This window comes from Gobius niger (assembly GCF_951799975.1).
Source record: "Gobius niger genome assembly, chromosome: 24".
Classification (NCBI taxonomy): domain Eukaryota; kingdom Metazoa; phylum Chordata; class Actinopteri; order Gobiiformes; family Gobiidae; genus Gobius; species Gobius niger.
In genome coordinates this window covers 11,215,782-11,232,658 of record NC_136875.1, presented here as the reverse complement: position 1 = coordinate 11,232,658, position 16,877 = coordinate 11,215,782, and the positions used below count along the sequence as shown (strand labels likewise).

At 40.3% G+C, this 16,877-nt stretch overlaps 1 protein-coding gene across 1 annotated transcript; it reads left to right on the top strand.

Moving 5' to 3' along the window:
- Window positions 1-712: 712 nt before the first annotated feature.
- Window positions 713-14,986, top strand: chmp4ba (charged multivesicular body protein 4Ba). The gene is made up of 5 exons (XM_079582346.1): window positions 713-928; window positions 10,048-10,225; window positions 10,306-10,420; window positions 11,608-11,731; window positions 14,730-14,986. Exons 1-5 carry the CDS (start codon window positions 748-750, stop codon window positions 14,795-14,797), a joined length of 666 nt encoding a protein of 221 aa, XP_079438472.1. The 5' UTR covers window positions 713-747; the 3' UTR covers window positions 14,798-14,986.
- The last annotated feature ends 1,891 nt before the right edge of the window (window positions 14,987-16,877 follow it).

Here is a 16,877-nt window from a genome sequence, read left to right as displayed (position 1 = left end):
GACTAAAATCATCCAAACTTCTATTGACCGTCTGAAAGAGCCGCATATCATGTAAAGTCACTGCCAAAGGATCAGCTCTGAGCTTTGTTCATGTGGAGCAGCTCCATGAAGCAGAGGAACAAGATTAAATATGATTATAATGAATATTATCAATGCAAAGTCGACTAAATTCGTCTTAAATTTAGTCGACTAAATTTTCTTGCAATTTTAGTCGACTAAAACTAGACTAAAATTTAAGATATATTTTTTTGACTAAAACTAGACTAAAATCGAATTACATTTTCGTCAAAAGACTAAGACTGAAACTAAATTAAAATATGTTGTCATAATTAACAATGGAGAGAGAGAGAAAACTGTTCCACGTTCACGTTAGAATCGTAGGACGAAATTGAAATCTCATCATTATGAAACTTATTCCAAATTAAATAAAATCAATACCTCCAACAGGGCAATGTCTTTAAGTTAAAAATGTGCCAAAAAAGTTGTCGATAAAACGCATCATCATCTTCCTCCTCCTCCGTGTTGGGTTTTCTGACTCACAAAAATTACCTAACCCATGACCTAACCACGCTCTGACGTAATGACATCACGGGGCCCGTCTGGAAACGCGGAAGAGAAAGACAAAAACAACAGCGAGAGCGACACGGCCTTCACCTAATCACGCAAACGCGACCGCCGGGGCGAAGAAAACGACATTTAACCGCTTAACGTTTCGTAGAGTCGCCGTTGTTCACCTCAAACGGCAACATGTCGCTTATAAGACAGCTTTTTGGCCACGGGAAGAGCGACAAAGCGCCGACGCCACAAGACGCGATCCAGAAACTGAGGGAGACCGAGGAGATGTTGATGAAAAAGCAGGAATTCCTGGAGAAAAAGATCGAGCAAGAGTTGACCACGGCGAAGAAATATGGCACAAAAAACAAAAGAGGTGAGCCGGGGCCTTCACGGTGGTATGTGTGAGGTTTGATCGCGCTTTTACTTGGGTGTTTTTTAATGGATTGTTACAACAGGCTGTCAGTTAGCCCCGAAGCTAACGCGAAGTTACACGTTAGAAGTGTCAGTTGCCAGCGGTTAGGCTTTTCCTGGTTGTCAGCGTCGGGCGAGGTACTAAAGCGGGGGGAAAGGAAACTAATCTGCGCAAAAGACGTGTTTTAAACGGAGTTGACAAAGTATTGGGTCGAAGCTAAAGCGGTTATAAAGCTACGAGGAAGATGCCAGTTCCCAGGGGCGAGGCGTTCTCGGCTTGAGGGCGGAAGGGCATCACTATGGGCTCACCAGCTCGCGTTTATGTTTCTAAAATACACATTTATACCACAATCCGAGTCAGTTTATCTATAGTAGACCTAAATAAAGTCACATCAATCTTAAATGATGTAAGTTTGACTTGTCTAATGGCTTGTTGGCTCATATTTGATTCTCTAGTTGCCCCCAAAAGTTGATCTCTACTAATAATGTAAGTTCTGGCTTTGTAGTATAATCGTAAATAGTGCTTGATAATAATAAAAATCGTATATAATCATGTATAGTGTCTGATCGATTGAATTAGCTGGACTTTCCTGACTCACACTCACGCTTTGCACAGATGTTTACGATCAGTCATCAGGCCACTTGAGTGTGTCAGCTGTGTTTAACCTCTGAACCCCCACCTGAGCCGAGAACATTTTCTCTAGTTCAACATTGACCGAAGCTAAAACTTCTTGGAGAAAAAGTGTCCGAAAAGTGATGGCAACAAAAACACAACAAATACGTGACAAAAAAGCACCAAAAGTACGACCACGCAAGGAAAAATCTTATTTGAAAGCTAAGACCGACAAAGAAAAACTCATCTGAGACGTTACACTGGCCTACAGGCTGTAAGATCCAGTTATGAAGCTTTTAGATTTGGGTAAAGCTGAACTGGAGAAAATGTTTAAGGCAGGGGGTTAAAGCAGTACTAAGTAACTCTTGCCCCTAGAGGCCATAAGCACAACTGCAGGTGTCGTAGCAAGCGATTTTTTTTACTTATTAATTGTCCGTGAGAGTAAATACTACGCTGACAGGAAAGACATTGGGACAGAGGGATATTGTACATCTAATTACACAATGGAAATATTTTTTTTCACTCAAACTTGGCTGTAAATACTGTTAAAGTGGCGCTAGCCCGCAGTTAGCTTTGCCTGTTAGCTTCTTCGTGATTCTATTAGTGTGTATTGGTGACTCTGGTCCGGTGGCAGTCAAGTTGCAATTGTGGTTTTCTGGCCAGAGACACCAGGGGGAGATGAAAGACCCCCTAATCATCCCATAAACACTTGTATTACCCCCAGAGGGACTACGGGAAGGATTTATTAAGAGGTTAAACTTTTTTGAGTCAGGAATGAGGCTGGTATGATAATTACTGTCACGGTTAATCGACTTATTGTTCAATAAATGACACATAAACAATGTCATTTTGGGCTCAATATTTATTGTCAGTACATTTTCCTAATATCTTTTTTACCCAAACTAAGTTGTGTTGTATTGTACTTCATGTTCATTGTGGGATAGTTTAAGATTAAGTACTTTCCTAACAGACCTTAAGCTTTAGCGTTAGTTTCTGCGGTATTGTAAGGTTTTCAATGACATCGTTTAGCCCAATAGTTTCCGGCCGCGATATATCGAACTTCACACTTTGTTATTGTGACTGGCCTAGTGAGGAAGGTCGAGCTAACTTTACAATTTATCAGCCTGGATCTTTTTGAGAAAGCATTGCTTCTCCATATCACATGATCAGTTCTCCCCTTGTCTAGTTTTATTATTCTGCGGATGATATTGGTAGGAGATAATTAATGCCAGCGTACTATGTTAAGAAGTATCAGAATGAGTTTTTTTTGCCTTTGCAGTGTAACACCACGTTGGACTGAAGGTGTGAGTGCCCTGTTAGACATTCAGACAGATCAGCCATTGTCTAAATTACGCAAATGTCACATTATAAAGACCATGAGCTCATTCAAAACATTGTTCATATGCTTTAAAGAGAAAAGATCATTCAAAGGATATGAAGTTAAAATTATATGACGATAATAAAGGAATACATTGAGCTATTGCTATAAACAGTAGCATCAATATTATTGTAAAAAGCCACACATTTTTGCATATTTCTCTTTTAACTTCTGTTTCCGTTTTTATAAATGGGCAGAGCCTATTATCTACAACAGCCGCTACAAACCCTTCTTTATGGCATATCATATTACGGACGTGGCTGTGGTGGTTAACCTCCTATTATGAGTGTCCATTATTATCTCCGTCTCCCTCTGGGCTCATGATTTCACACTTCTGTTTGTGTAATATCCCAAAACCGTGAATGAAAAAGTAAAATCCCAAACTAGGTTCAGTGTTGAGCAGGGCTGGGTACCGTTAAACAATACCAGTTTGGTATCGGGGGGAAAAAAGTGTAGATACTAAAAAAAATTATACTATACTATAAAAAAAAAGGTACATCTTTAGGTCTAAGTTTTGTAATCCCCACCTGAACCGAGCACATTTTCTCTCCAGTTCGGCTTTACCTAAATCTAAAAGTTTCTTACAGCTTATTGGCCTGTACCTCCTTTGAAAACCTAAACAGATCTTTTTCCCTGCATTGTTGCCATGTTGTTGTCTTCATACTCGTTTTCACCTCGTTTTTGTCACTATTTGTTACTATTTTTGTTGCTCTTTTGTGGCTTTTTCGGTTGTGTTTTCATCTTCATTTTCCTTTTTTGTCGCTATTTTGATGCTTTTTATGAATACATTTCTATTTGGGTAATGCTGAAGTGGAGAAAATCTGCTCGGTTAAGGAACAGGCCACCGTTTTTACATTCTGAGATATGTTCTTACCTGAGCTTAGACGAGTTCATGTGTACCTGTCTGGTCTTCACGCGTGCCCTCAGTCACGTAAACACAGCACAGACGGCGTTAGCATTTAGCCTCTCCTCCTCTATAGCTCCAAACCAGGTGAAGATAGAAGCTACCAAGCTCTTCCACGTTTTTCCTATTTAAATATGTTTACGTGAAGTGTTACATGATAAAGTATAATTACACAAAAGTAAACAATGTGGATTTTCTAAGCGTTTAAAGTCTAAAAGAATGGGACGTGTGCGGGAGCTTTTGTTAGTTAGTAAGTTAAGTTGCCCTGCACTTCTGCGGAGTGTTCCTTAGCCACTCAAATACAAGTAAAAGGTAGTGACCCGCATAAATACTCAAGCAAATATAAAAAAGTACTTTGAAACAATGTCCATTACTGTGACTGTTTCTGCTCCTTGAGGCGTTGCAGCCCGTCCTGTGGCGATGCTGTGTCATAAGGAGCACAGAGAAACCGGTGAAGGTCTGCACTGGGACTCTTGTTTGCAGTAGAGATCTCGGAGTGAAATCATCACCGACAAAATATCCCCACAAGAAAAACACTGAGATTTGACCCTGGAGGTGCTCATGTGCTGCGTGTTTGGAAGTGTATGCGTGGAATGCAGTAGTATCTTCACTTTACTGTGCGGAGAAGAAAATCCACATTGTAATTATACTTTATAGTGTAACACTTCACGTAACCATATTTAAATAGGGAAAACGTGGAAGAGCTTGGTAGCTTCTATCTCCACCTGGTTTGGAGCTATAGAGGAGGAGAGGCTAAATGCTAACACCGTCTGTGCTGCCTTTACGTGACTGAGGGCACGCGTGAAGACCAGACAGGTACAAATGAACTCGTCTAAGCTAAGGTAAGAACATGTCTCAGTATGTGAAAAGAGGTTTTAAGACATCCAACATTATAAATTTAATGTTATGGGCAAAATCTGCCACGATTGTTGACATCAATCCACGCAGCCAGTCTATCCTAAATATTGTGGTTTTGACTCTTAGTCAGTGGTCACGTCACATTCATATTGAAGTGACTTTCTGTTTTTTTCTTGTGATTAAATTTACCTTCGAATAATACCCTTGCTGAAATCATAAATTAGTCTTAATATAATTTACGTGTTTCCCCATGAGCAGCCGCCACATTGACTGCTGTGACTTGGTTTATGACCGAAAGGCAAGCAGAACAGCGTGTTACAATAGGGTCTATCAGGTACACACCTTGCTCTCTTGACTTTTACCTTTGTATCCTAGCAGCAGTATGCTAACGTTAGCCTCTCATGGGGAGCACAACTAACCGGGCTGATTTTACTCTGTAATTAAAAAGAAGTGAGGGGAACGACATCCATATAATAGCTTTACAAGTGCTTTGTTTCCATTTCCATTGGCTTCTTTTTGTTAGCTGACATTTGGATATTCCACAACCTTCTTACTGGAAAGCAGGAGTCATTTCGTTTAGTAATAATTCATGAGCAGCTTGTTGTGGTAATGGCGCGTCGCTCTCGTCACTGTTTTGTCTGTGCGTGTCCATTTTAAAGGGCGCTCCTGTCAGCTGTTTTCTGTCTGTGAGAATGTGACGCAGTGGCACTATCTCTTCTATCAGTCCGATTACGCAACTTTAGCGTCAACATGTGAGCCCGAATATTGCATGTTGCAGATTCGGGCTGTCTTAAAGGGACTGTACGGAGTTTAAAAATGTTGAAATTTAGTATTTTCCTCCCCAAACATGCACAAGCAATGTCCAAATGTGACCCATTCACCATAAGTGCCTCTAAAACCCTGCACTGTCACTCAAAAAGGTGTTAATTCGGGTCCGAAGTGCAGTTCCGCTTAAGGCCTGAGGTGGCAGTAGTGAGCATAAAATGACCAACTCGCATCTAGTCCCTTTAAGATCGAGATTCTGCTCACAAAAGGCAAGGCAAGTTTATTTGTAGAGCACAATTCATACACAAGGCAATTCAAAGTGCTTCACAGTTGCATAAACATAGGAAAACAAATGCAATCAATAAAAACATCAAGATAGAATTAATCAATTACAGTAAGAGGCAAGAGTGCAGATAAAATACTTTCAGTTATATGCATTTTTAAGTCTTGTTTAGATTCGCTCTTTTGAGAACTATTTTTAAGTCTTGTTTTGACTCCCTCTGTCTTGAGCACTATTTTTAAGTCTTGTTTAGATTCGCTCTGTCTTGAGCACTATTTTTAAGTCTTGTTTAGATTCGCTCTGTCTTGAGCACTATTTTTAAGTCTTGTTTTGACTCGCTCTGTCTTGAGCACTATTTTTAAGTCTTGTTTTGACTCGCACTGTCTTGAGCACTATTTTTAAGTCTTGTTTTGACTCGCACTGTCTTGAGCACTATTTTTAAGTCTTGTTTTGACTCCCTCTGTTTTGAGCACTCATTGAGAACTCATTTTACAACATGTTGAGCGGAGTATCAGGTTCCGCCTCTCACCTTAGAAGCTCCACCAGCAGCTTTACCCAAATCTACAGCCTACAGGCCAGTGTTTGAAAGCTAACACCTACACTACTGATCTAGTAGACTAGTAGACTAGTAGACTAGAGACTTTTTCTTGCTTTTTCATTACTTTTTTTTCCGCCTGTTTAGTTGCTTTTTTTGCCACGTTTTCATTGTCATTTATGTCTCTCGTTTTTGTTGCCATTTTGAAGCCTTTTCAAGAAGCTTTTAGATTTGGGTAAAGTTAAAAAGCTCGGTTAAAGGTGGGGTTCAGAGGTTAAACCACTGGACTAAAGTACAAATGGGTGATAAGACTAAAAAACTTGAACTGCTAAAAACACACAAGAATCTCATGTGTTTCACAATATATTTGTAAGTAAAGTAATGGGATTGAACTAGAGCTGGCGTAACATTATTAGAACCCGTGGAAACATGATAGTAGTTTTAGTAGTTTTTTTTAGTAGTTTTGTAAAAGCCTAAACAACTGCAGTATAAACCTGATTTCATAAAGTAAGTTTTTGTTTAATTTGAGTCATCATTATTTATTTTAGTTGAGTATTTTTCAAACCCTTTCCTCACATTGTTTCTGAAATAAATCTTTCCTTTAATCTCTTGACCCTCACCTGAACCAAGCGCATTTTCTCCAATTTGGCTTTACCCAAATCTAAAAGATTCTTGAAAAAAGCGACTAAATAGTGACCAAAACGAGGATGAAAACCCAACAAAAACCCGACAAAAAAGAGACAAAAACTCTTCCTTAATGCGACAAAGTTATGATCTATTCATTTAGGACTTTCAAATGGGACGGTACACTGGCCTATGTGTAAGCTCCAGTCAAGAAACTTTTTAGGTTTGGGTAAAGTGGAACTGGAGAAAATGCGCTCGGTGAAGGCGGAGGGTCAGAGGTTACACTTGTCATATAGGCCTTTTCCACCAAGGTGTTGGTTCTGGGCTGGTTCAGAGCCGGTTCTGGTGCCGAGTTGGTTCCATACTGACTTGGTTTTCCACCAAAATGAGAGCTGTGCCTATTGTCATAGCAACGCTTTGGGAAGTCAACATCAAAAATGGATAGTAACATCTTACTACAGCCACTTCTGGTTATAAAATACAGAAAAATAAGTTTATGTTCCTGTCACAGCAGCCGTTAACATTTTGATTTCTTCTTTCTAACTGTTCCCTCTTGTTTTAGCTGAAGAGCATAAAGCAAAGCAACAGTTGGTTTCCTCCACAGAGACTGTTTTGGCTTCACCAGGAAGTTCTAAGCACAAACTAACTAATATTGATTGTTTGTTGGAGGAGAGAGCCACACCCCCAGCCGCTGACATCACTGGTGCTCGTTTCTTGGTCCAGCTTTTAATTGGTTCCCAACCGGCACCAGATTTTGGAACCAAGAGCCAGCGTTTTTTTCAGTGGAAAACGGAGAACCGGTTCTGAAACTGGAACTGGCCCAGAACCAGCACCAGCTTGGTGGAAAAGGGCAGAGACCTCATTAAAAACCAGTTTGAAAGTCTTGTTCGAGAGCTGACACAAGAGCTGACACAGAGTAAACAGAACAATCCCCGGGAGCACGGTGTCGTTTCGGTTTACCACACAGAGCAGCGCTGTCAAATAATAGGCCCTTCTCCCGGTGTCTGTGCAGTCCCACGTCACTCCAGATGCCCTGTTTCTGTTCCTGGTTGTAGGTCTATGGGGAAATGGCTCTTTTGAAGCCGGTGCAGAACATGGATGGTGGAAAATCACTGCTTCATAAAGCTCTGGAATTCAGTTACTGAGCTTTAACTTATATAGGTCTGCACAAGCACCAAGTTGGACTCGATTGGAGACAGATGCTGGGATCTGGCGACTGGCCTGGGCCGATTGCAGTCAGATTAGTGCATGTAACCGCTGAGTTGAATCAGATCGGATACGGGTGATTTTACGTTTTAAAGAGGGGGTATTATGCTTTTTTCAATCACATAGCACCAGTCTATATCACACTACAATGATGACCAAACCTTCTGTTGGTCTGTAAATGCAGTAAATTAGAATAACTGCCTTGTATAAAATGTCTCTCTCAAAATGGCTGTAGTGAATGTCTTGAATTAGGCCTCTGTCTCTTTAAGAACCTCTGACCCTTTCCGACACGCCCCCTCCACACGCTGTCTGTGGCATCAGTGGGGAGGGGGTTCTGCTGAGGAGCAGTGGTTGGTTACTCGGCTGGTGACGAAAGCTCGGAGGCGTCTCCAGGAGGTGGGGGCGTTCCTAGGAGGACTCGGGCAAACCTATCCCTAAAATGGCCGCCATCAGAGTTTTTACAGATGACTCAAAAATACGTGAATGTGCCAAGGCAACACTTCAGGCATGTTTTTAATGAGGGAGTGACATAATAACATGATGTAAAGCTTGAAAAAGTCGATTTTGCATAATACCCCCCCTTTAATATTTGATTAAAAATTTGATTAAAATCCTATGTTCGGCAAAAACAATTTCCATAAACGGGGCATTGCTTCTCTTGAGCTGTAACAGATCTATCATGTTATAAAACCGAGTCAGAGGCCTGGATGCATCCGCTGTTGCCGACCATTCACCAAAACATCCGGCGAAAATTGTGGAGGTAAACAATAACAGCGATCGCTCATATTGGATTGGGTTAGGCTGTAAAAAAAAAATGAGACGAGGATAAGAGGAGAGCTAGCTTTTGTGGCTGTATCAATGCAGAGTGTTTGAGGGTCCATGAGACACAGCTGAGATTAGCTCCGATCGATCACATGAAAACAAATAATAAGCACCAATAAAGTCACTAAAACTACCAGCTACATCTAAAGCAGCCCTTTAAACTGTGCTTGTCAAATTTGTAGTTTATTACACAATTCTCTTCCACAAAGAGCCGTTGTCTGTCGTTGCATTGTGTCATACAACGTTAGCCGTTAGCCGCAAAGTGCTAATCGGCCTCTTTATTAGAGTTTTAGGTGGATTTGAGCTTAATTACTGTGAGAAACCATGTTGTAAACTGTGGGTGTTTAGTTTACCTCTTACCACCCGCCAAAACCAAATGCATTCTGTCCTCTTTGCCATTGTCGTCACTTTTTGTTTCCCTTATGTGTTATTGTCACTTTTTTATGGCTCTTTTGTTACTTTTTTTGTTACTTTTTTGATGCATTTTTGTCACATTTTTGCTGGATTTTGGTCACTTTTTTGTTGAATTATTGTCACTTTTTTGTTGCTCTTTTGTCTTTTTTTTGCTGTTTTTTTGTCATTTTTTGCTGTTTTTTGTCATTTTTTTGCTGTTTTTTTGTTGTCATTTGTTGCTGTTTTTTGTCATTTTTTTGCTGTTTTTTGTCTTTTTTTTGCTGGATTTTTGTCAATTTACATCCTCATTTTCTTCTCGTTTTTTCTCGCTATTTTGAAGAACGTTTTAGATTTGGAGAATTTGGAGAACGGGAGAAAACATGTTCAGGTGGGAGTTAAGAGGTTGAAGATCCTTCAGTTAACCCCAAAACAGCACCTTGAGCTAAACGGGGATAACTGGGCTAGCTCTTTGCTAAAAACAACATTGCAGCCAACGTCAACCTGAAATGGTGCACATGACCATCAGCTCTATGTGCACTCTATTTGAGTCTGTGTAAACCAGAAAACGATGAATAAATTGCTACAATAGTTTGTTGTTTCTGCCCCAACACACACAGTAAATACTTTATAAACATTCGAATCATTTTAGTAGAGCCTGTATTTTCTCGGTTTGAAACATCTTCCTATTCTGTCTTTCCTGCAGCGGCTCTCCTGGCCCTCAAGAGGAAAAAGCGCTTCGAGAAGCAGCTGGAGCAGATCGACGGCACGCTCTCTACCATCGAGTTCCAGAGGGAGGCGCTAGAGAACGCCAACACCAACACAGAGGTGCTCAAGAACATGGGCTTCGCCGCCAAGGCTCTGAAACAGGCCCACAACAGCATGTACGTACGGCGGTCTGATGAGTTATATCCCTGACTGTTGTTGTGTTGGAGAGTTGACCGTCGTCCCTCGTTTCTGACAGGAATGTAGACGATGTTCACGACTTAATGGACGACATCGCAGAACAACAGGAGCTGGCCAACGAGATCTCCACGGCCATTTCCACCCCCGCGGGCTTCGGCATGGACATGGACGAGGTCAGGCTCGCTGCACACACGCCGCTCTGGACCGGGTTTAGTCCTGGTTCTTTAGGAGCTGTTTTTAAGGGTTCGCACCAAGGGAACTTCAGGGTTACACCGGGTTTAAATTCTTAAGCACATATTCTCGAGTTTTTCCCAAATCTATAACCTTCTTGACTGGAGAGTTCACAGCCTACAGGCCAGTGTAACGCCTCATTTGAACGCTAAGACCTACAAAGCTGATCTAAACTGATCGTTTTCCTTGTGTTGTTGCCGTCACCTTTTTGCCTCTTTTTCAGCGCTTTTTTGACTCTCTTTTTTCACTTCTTTATTGCTCTTTTGTGGCTTTTTTATTTTGTTTTCGTCGCTTTTCTTCTTGTTTTTGTCGCTATTTTGACACTTTTTATCCAGGAAGCTTTTAAATTTGGGTACTGCCAAACTGGAGAAAATGTGCTCAGTTGAAGTGTGGGTTAAGAGGTTTACTCTTGATACTTCAACTCCCTTTATTTTACTTTATAATAGTTAGTGTAAAGTTTAGTCTCTGGGTGCTCACAGAGAACATTGGAGCTTTACAAGTACGCATCAGTTTTGAGATTAGCTTCACAATGTCTGAGTTATTATAAACACATAAAGAAGGAGATGCATCACATATGTTGATCTCTCCAGGTCCAAAAAAATCATTCAGTTTTAGATGAGAACTGTCCTTAAAGGCCCTATACCTGATATTTTGATTGCCAACAATGACGGGGGAAGCCACTAAATTAAAATAGTAGTTGTGGTCCAAACCCATTCGTAGCTTTCCTAATATCTTTGTAGCATCCAAATTCTTTACAGGGACAGGTTTAAAGGCACATTTCACAACTTGCAGGGTCACTTTTCAGGCTCACAAACATGCTTGAATAATAGCCTGAAAGTTCATGAAATTGATACAAATGTTTTATAATTTGATGCACGCCGTTTTCCCTACAAGGATTTGAGTTTGCAATATACTAAAGGAGGATAGAATAATTTTCATTCCAGTTCTAAAAATCAGGTATAGCTCCTTTTAAGTGGCATCAGACAAACACAAAACCCTGAGAAACCTTGAACAGACAAAGCTCTAATCACTTTAATCAGTGATATTATTTCAGGAAATGATATGCTTAACCTCTTAGCCCCCACCTTTTCTTCTACTACACCTTCTTTAAGTTCTGTCTGTGTTTCAGGATGAGTTGTTGGCTGAACTGGAGGAGCTGGAACAGGAAGAATTGGATCAGAACTTACTCACCATCGACACAAGCGTGGACACTCTGCCCAGTGTGCCCTCCACCTCACTGCCTTCAAAACCAGGTAACTGTTATAGTCACTTACACGGGCCCCCGGGGGAACCTAGATGTCATTTCTGTTTCCTAAAGTGGATGCAGCCTTTTGACACATTCAGGCTATAAAACCGAATGGAGGACGTTTTATAGGAGACGTCACACAGGGATCATTTCTTTGAGTTGCCAAAATTCCGTCATGAGCTATTTTTATCGGTCATGAATTAATATCTCACTATATGCTTTTTTTAGGTTTTTAATGAAATATATACCTATTATTTATGCAGAAACTTTGCAACAAAATTTTGTGTGTAAAAGTCTCAATCAATATTTGGGTATTTCACTTAAACAAATGCAAATTCCAAAAGTCAAATGCTGATCCCTGCACTGAAAGAGTAAGATCTTTTGTAAGAACCAGTATATCCATGTAGCACCTCCTGCATGTTTTAGTTTGCTTAAATGCAAATGATTATTTGCAGTTCCTCAATTTCAGCTATTGTTTTAAAAAAAAACGTTGGCGATCGGGGGAATATTCAGTGATTCACATCGTGCGTTTGCATTCCACACTCGCGCTCTGTGGCTTATTGTTAGGGACGCTCCGATTCTGATATCAGATATCGGAGCCGATACAAAAAAAATACGATATTGGCTACAAATATCTAATACTGAATCAATACCAGGTTTTGCTTTCACCAATTTCAAAACACAACTTTCACCGACTAAATCTGAGTGGATATGGACATGCTGTGTCTTTCTGAAGGGAAGAACCTGGAGAATTAAATCACTGAGTGAGTTTTAACCATAGACTGTAAAAATAATGGACGTCTTATGCTCACTCCTCCCCGTTTACCATAATGACCACGCTCGTGGGGGAATTCATGGAGGATTTACAGACTCCCCCTCCCCAGCTCTGATGAAGCATGTTCCTAAAAAGGGCATAAGGGCGGGATTTTCACCGTAAACTCGGCCCTTGCGTGACGTGTAGCTCGCGCTGCTCCAATGCTAACAGTCCGAGCCTCATTAAGTACGAGATTTCAAAAATTCTTCTTACGAAAACCAGCCTGGTTTCATATATTGTGATTAACCCAGCGTTATCTCAGGAGGAATATTTAGCCTAGTCTAGTGTTGAAAACATTGAAACCAGGCGTTAAATTTGTTTTTAAGGCGTCTAAACTCCAATGCTTTTCAATGGGGGCCTAGTGGCGATATGGAGGTACTGCAGCAATGGCGGCCCCCAGTGTCGTGGTCATAAAGCAGCGTCCATTGGTTTTAACTCAAAAAATGCCACAGTTAGCAACAGTATGCTAAAGCTAGCGGCCGCATGCTAATGCTAACATCAACTAATCAAGGCTTAGACAGAAACTATGACTGGATCACCTAAAGTAGCCTAATAAAATAAACGTCAGTGGCCAAGTGTTTGTATTTCAGTTTATTAAATGCTGTCTAACTGGTCTAACATATTTGTTGTGCACAAGTTATGCTGTTGTGCACGTAATGAACCTAACCTAACCTAAATAGCTGGTCACATATTTAGACAAGAATAATTGGACTTTCTACACTAGTGTTTTTCCATTACAGTTTATTAAGAGATAGCCATTATTGATAATTGATACAAAAAGTCAGACTTTATTGCCGATGGTGAAAAGAGGACCAATTGTTTCACTCACAGCAACTTCTTCTAAGAAAGTCTCTTGGTATCGGTTAATATCGGATATCGGCAGATACTCAAACCCCCGGTGTTGGTGTCGGATTGGGGTCCTACAGGACACAGCTCCACTGAGGAGAGAAAATGGCAACAAACTGGAGAATTCTTTAGTGGAAATACAACATAGAAAAAAAGTGTAGCCTACTTTATTCAAGGAAATGTAAAAGAGTAAATTAAGTAATTACTAACCAATCTGCTGTGAAGAAAATGCCTTGTACTCGTATCGTATTTCGGTATCGGCAAGCATCAAAGTACTCGTATCGGTTTTAGAAAAAGTGGTAACGGTGCATCCCTAGTATTGGAAGCAAAAGGGTTGGATCACCACGCCTCCTCCTCTCCCTCTCTGTTCTATGCAGATTTATCCACATCAATGCGCTCTCAGCTCCACAAGTGACTCATCTTTAATCGTAAAAATAATCAGCAGATTAGTCAATTACCAAAATAGTAATCGTTAGTTGCAGCCCACGATTTCGATTATTACGCTAGACGATCACAAAAATAGCATAATCGAGAACAAACGATTATTAAGGATGCCCTCCCGCTCGTCCATCCAAAGCGCAAAAAGTCCGTCCTGTGGTTTGTGTGAGGCGTCTGATCAGATGAAACACCAGCGCAGCGTGACAGAACTGTAAATAATATCGTACTAATATTTTTTATACCTAACTCTTGAGATAACGCCACTGTTAAGAGCTCACCTTGTGCTGAAAGGAGAACAGCTGTGCAGAAGCCTCGACATCCTTTGCTCAGGCACTGGTTTTGTTTAGTAGAAAAGTCTAAAACTCTTCTTCAGGAGCAGATCAACGGAACTCAAACAAACTCTTATTATTTCATGCTGCTGAGATGATTGTTTCTATTCCCTTCATATTTCACGCGCTAAAGGCTCAGGCTTTGGTTTGACATAAAAACATTAGCGCTGTGTGATGATGTCATCAGGCCTCGCGGCTCTGTTGGGCAGGTGTGAGGGCTGGCCAGCAGGGGGCAGGTGTCCCTATAGGACTAGTTTAGAAACGTGAGCATATTAAAAAAAAAATGCTTTTATTGTCCAAAGAAAATGTAGTCCATAGTTGTTGTTTTTTAAATAATAATAAAAATGAATAAATAAAATAAAGATTTTTTTTTTAAGGCAACAAATAATCGTGATTTCAATTATTACTAAAATAATTGTGATTTTTTTTTTTTTCTATAGTCGAGCAGCCCTTGCCCTACCTCAAAACTTGGTATCCTTTTTAGTTTGTGATTCCTATTTTTTTCCATATTTCCATTATTTTTTAATGGTACCCAGTCCTAGTATTGCTTTTCTAATAAAGTGACTTTGCATTTTCAGCAGCCAGCAAGAAGAAGGAGGAAGAGGATGACGACGACATGGCCGAACTGGCGGCCTGGGCGAACTAAACCTTCTCCGGCCTTGTTTTTTTTTTTCCACCTTCGAAATCTCTGGAAGTGGACTCCGCTGCTCGACAACCACGGAAATCATGAGACCCGAAGTACGCACATATGTCCCCAGTGGAGAAAGAAAAAAAAACACACACACAAAAAGACTTCTAACTTTATCTTCTCTGTACCAATCTCGCTGCTTATACTCAAAGTCTGAAATAAAATAAAGAAAAGTAGGAATGGAAACTACGATCATGACATATAGTGCATACTTCGTCGGTTTCGGGGGCTCGAGAAAAGTTAAATCACCCGAGCGGGACCGTAAACGAATGCAAGCGTTTGCGGCGATCATTTCTGCTTCCTGCGTGTCTTCTATAAAAATTAAAAAAAAGTGATATGTTTGAGAGTTGTGTAACAGCAAAAAAAACCTTATAGAGTTGAAGGTTTCCTCCGGCACGTTGCGATATATTAGTTAGCGAGAGGGTAAAGTTGGGTTCTCGCTGGGGGGGGGGGGGGGGGAATGGCCAAGTCTCGAGAAAATGAAAGAAATGTTTCAAGATTGCGCTGGATGATTTGACGTTGGATGTAAATATTCCACTGGAGGAAGCGATGAGGTCAGAGCAACGGGAGCCAAACAAGTGTCATTTCAAAGATTGGAAAACGATGGGAGACTTTTCTTGTCGATGCCAAATGAATGTAAAAGAAATCAAGAAACAAAAATGCCAAGATCTGAACTAATCGCCTTAAAAATCCTCTTAACCTCTACCTGAACCCGAGCACAGTTTCTCCAGTTTGGTTTGACTTAAATCTGAAAGCTTCTCGGAAAAAGTGTCAGAATGGCAACAAAAATGAGACGAAGCCAGAAAAGGGCAACAAAAAAGTGATGAAAATGTGGCAAAAATGTGATCAACTACAAAAAATGACGATAATGCAAGGAAAAAGATCCATTTCGACAAGTTTTGTAGGTCTTAGCTTTCAAATGAGGCGTTACACTGGCCTATAGATACAGACGGCATGTTTGAAAACAGTTAAGGGGAAAAACAATTTTGAAAAAATGTAATCTTTCTCTAATTATTAAAAAACTGCTTCAAAAAATGCAGAATTATGAATAGTTTTCTACTAAATAAAGATACAAAGACATGGAGAGGAGCAAAGTGGTTCAACTGCCCATAAATACATATATAACAGAGAGTGCTAACTTGATGCTACATGTTAGTATCGGGCTAATGCTAACGGTTAGCTAGCGCTAGCTACAACTGCCGTTTTTTCACTTCTACTGAACAATCTGCTGTGAGAAAAAATCCATATGGGCCCGATTTACACTTGACTTTATTTATGTGATAAATACGTTGATATTCCACCAGAAAATGGCTAAAAAGAGTGAAAAATTGTGTTTCCCAAAAGATTCTATTTTCCCCCTCGGCGAGGCCACGCCCCCTTCTATGACGAGATGCCGTCTGTATCTATAGATACATACGGCTTCTCTCGCCCATATATGGTCATGTTTGAAACAGTTAAGGGGGAAAACAAAGACGAGGAAAAATCTTTCTCCAAATATTCAAAAACTACTTTATCAAATACAATATTATTGATATAGTTTTCTACCCAATAAAGATACATGGAGAGGAGCCAAGTGGTTCAACAGCCCATAAATACATAAATAACAGCGAATGCTAACATGATGCTTCATGCTAGCATCATGCTAATGCTAACGCTAGCTAGCAATAGCTACAACTGCCATTTTTTTGCTTCTACTGAACAATCTGCAGTGAAAAGACATCCATATGGACCTGATTTGGACTTGACTTTATTTATGTGTGATAAATAATAATAGTACCATCAGAAAATGGCTAAAAAGAGTGAATCTTTTGGGAAGCACCATTTTTTTCATTTTTACCCCTCTTCGAAGCCACGCCCCCTTCTATTACACACTGCTATCTGTATCTACAGGCTGTGACCTTATGGATTTGGATAAAGCTACACTGGAGAAAATGCACTCGGGGGTTAAGAGGTTCAAAAACAATCAACCCGTCTATAATTTACATTTATTTAGTTAATTTATTCCGCTTCAAATCCTAGGACATGTTTTCAGTCACAG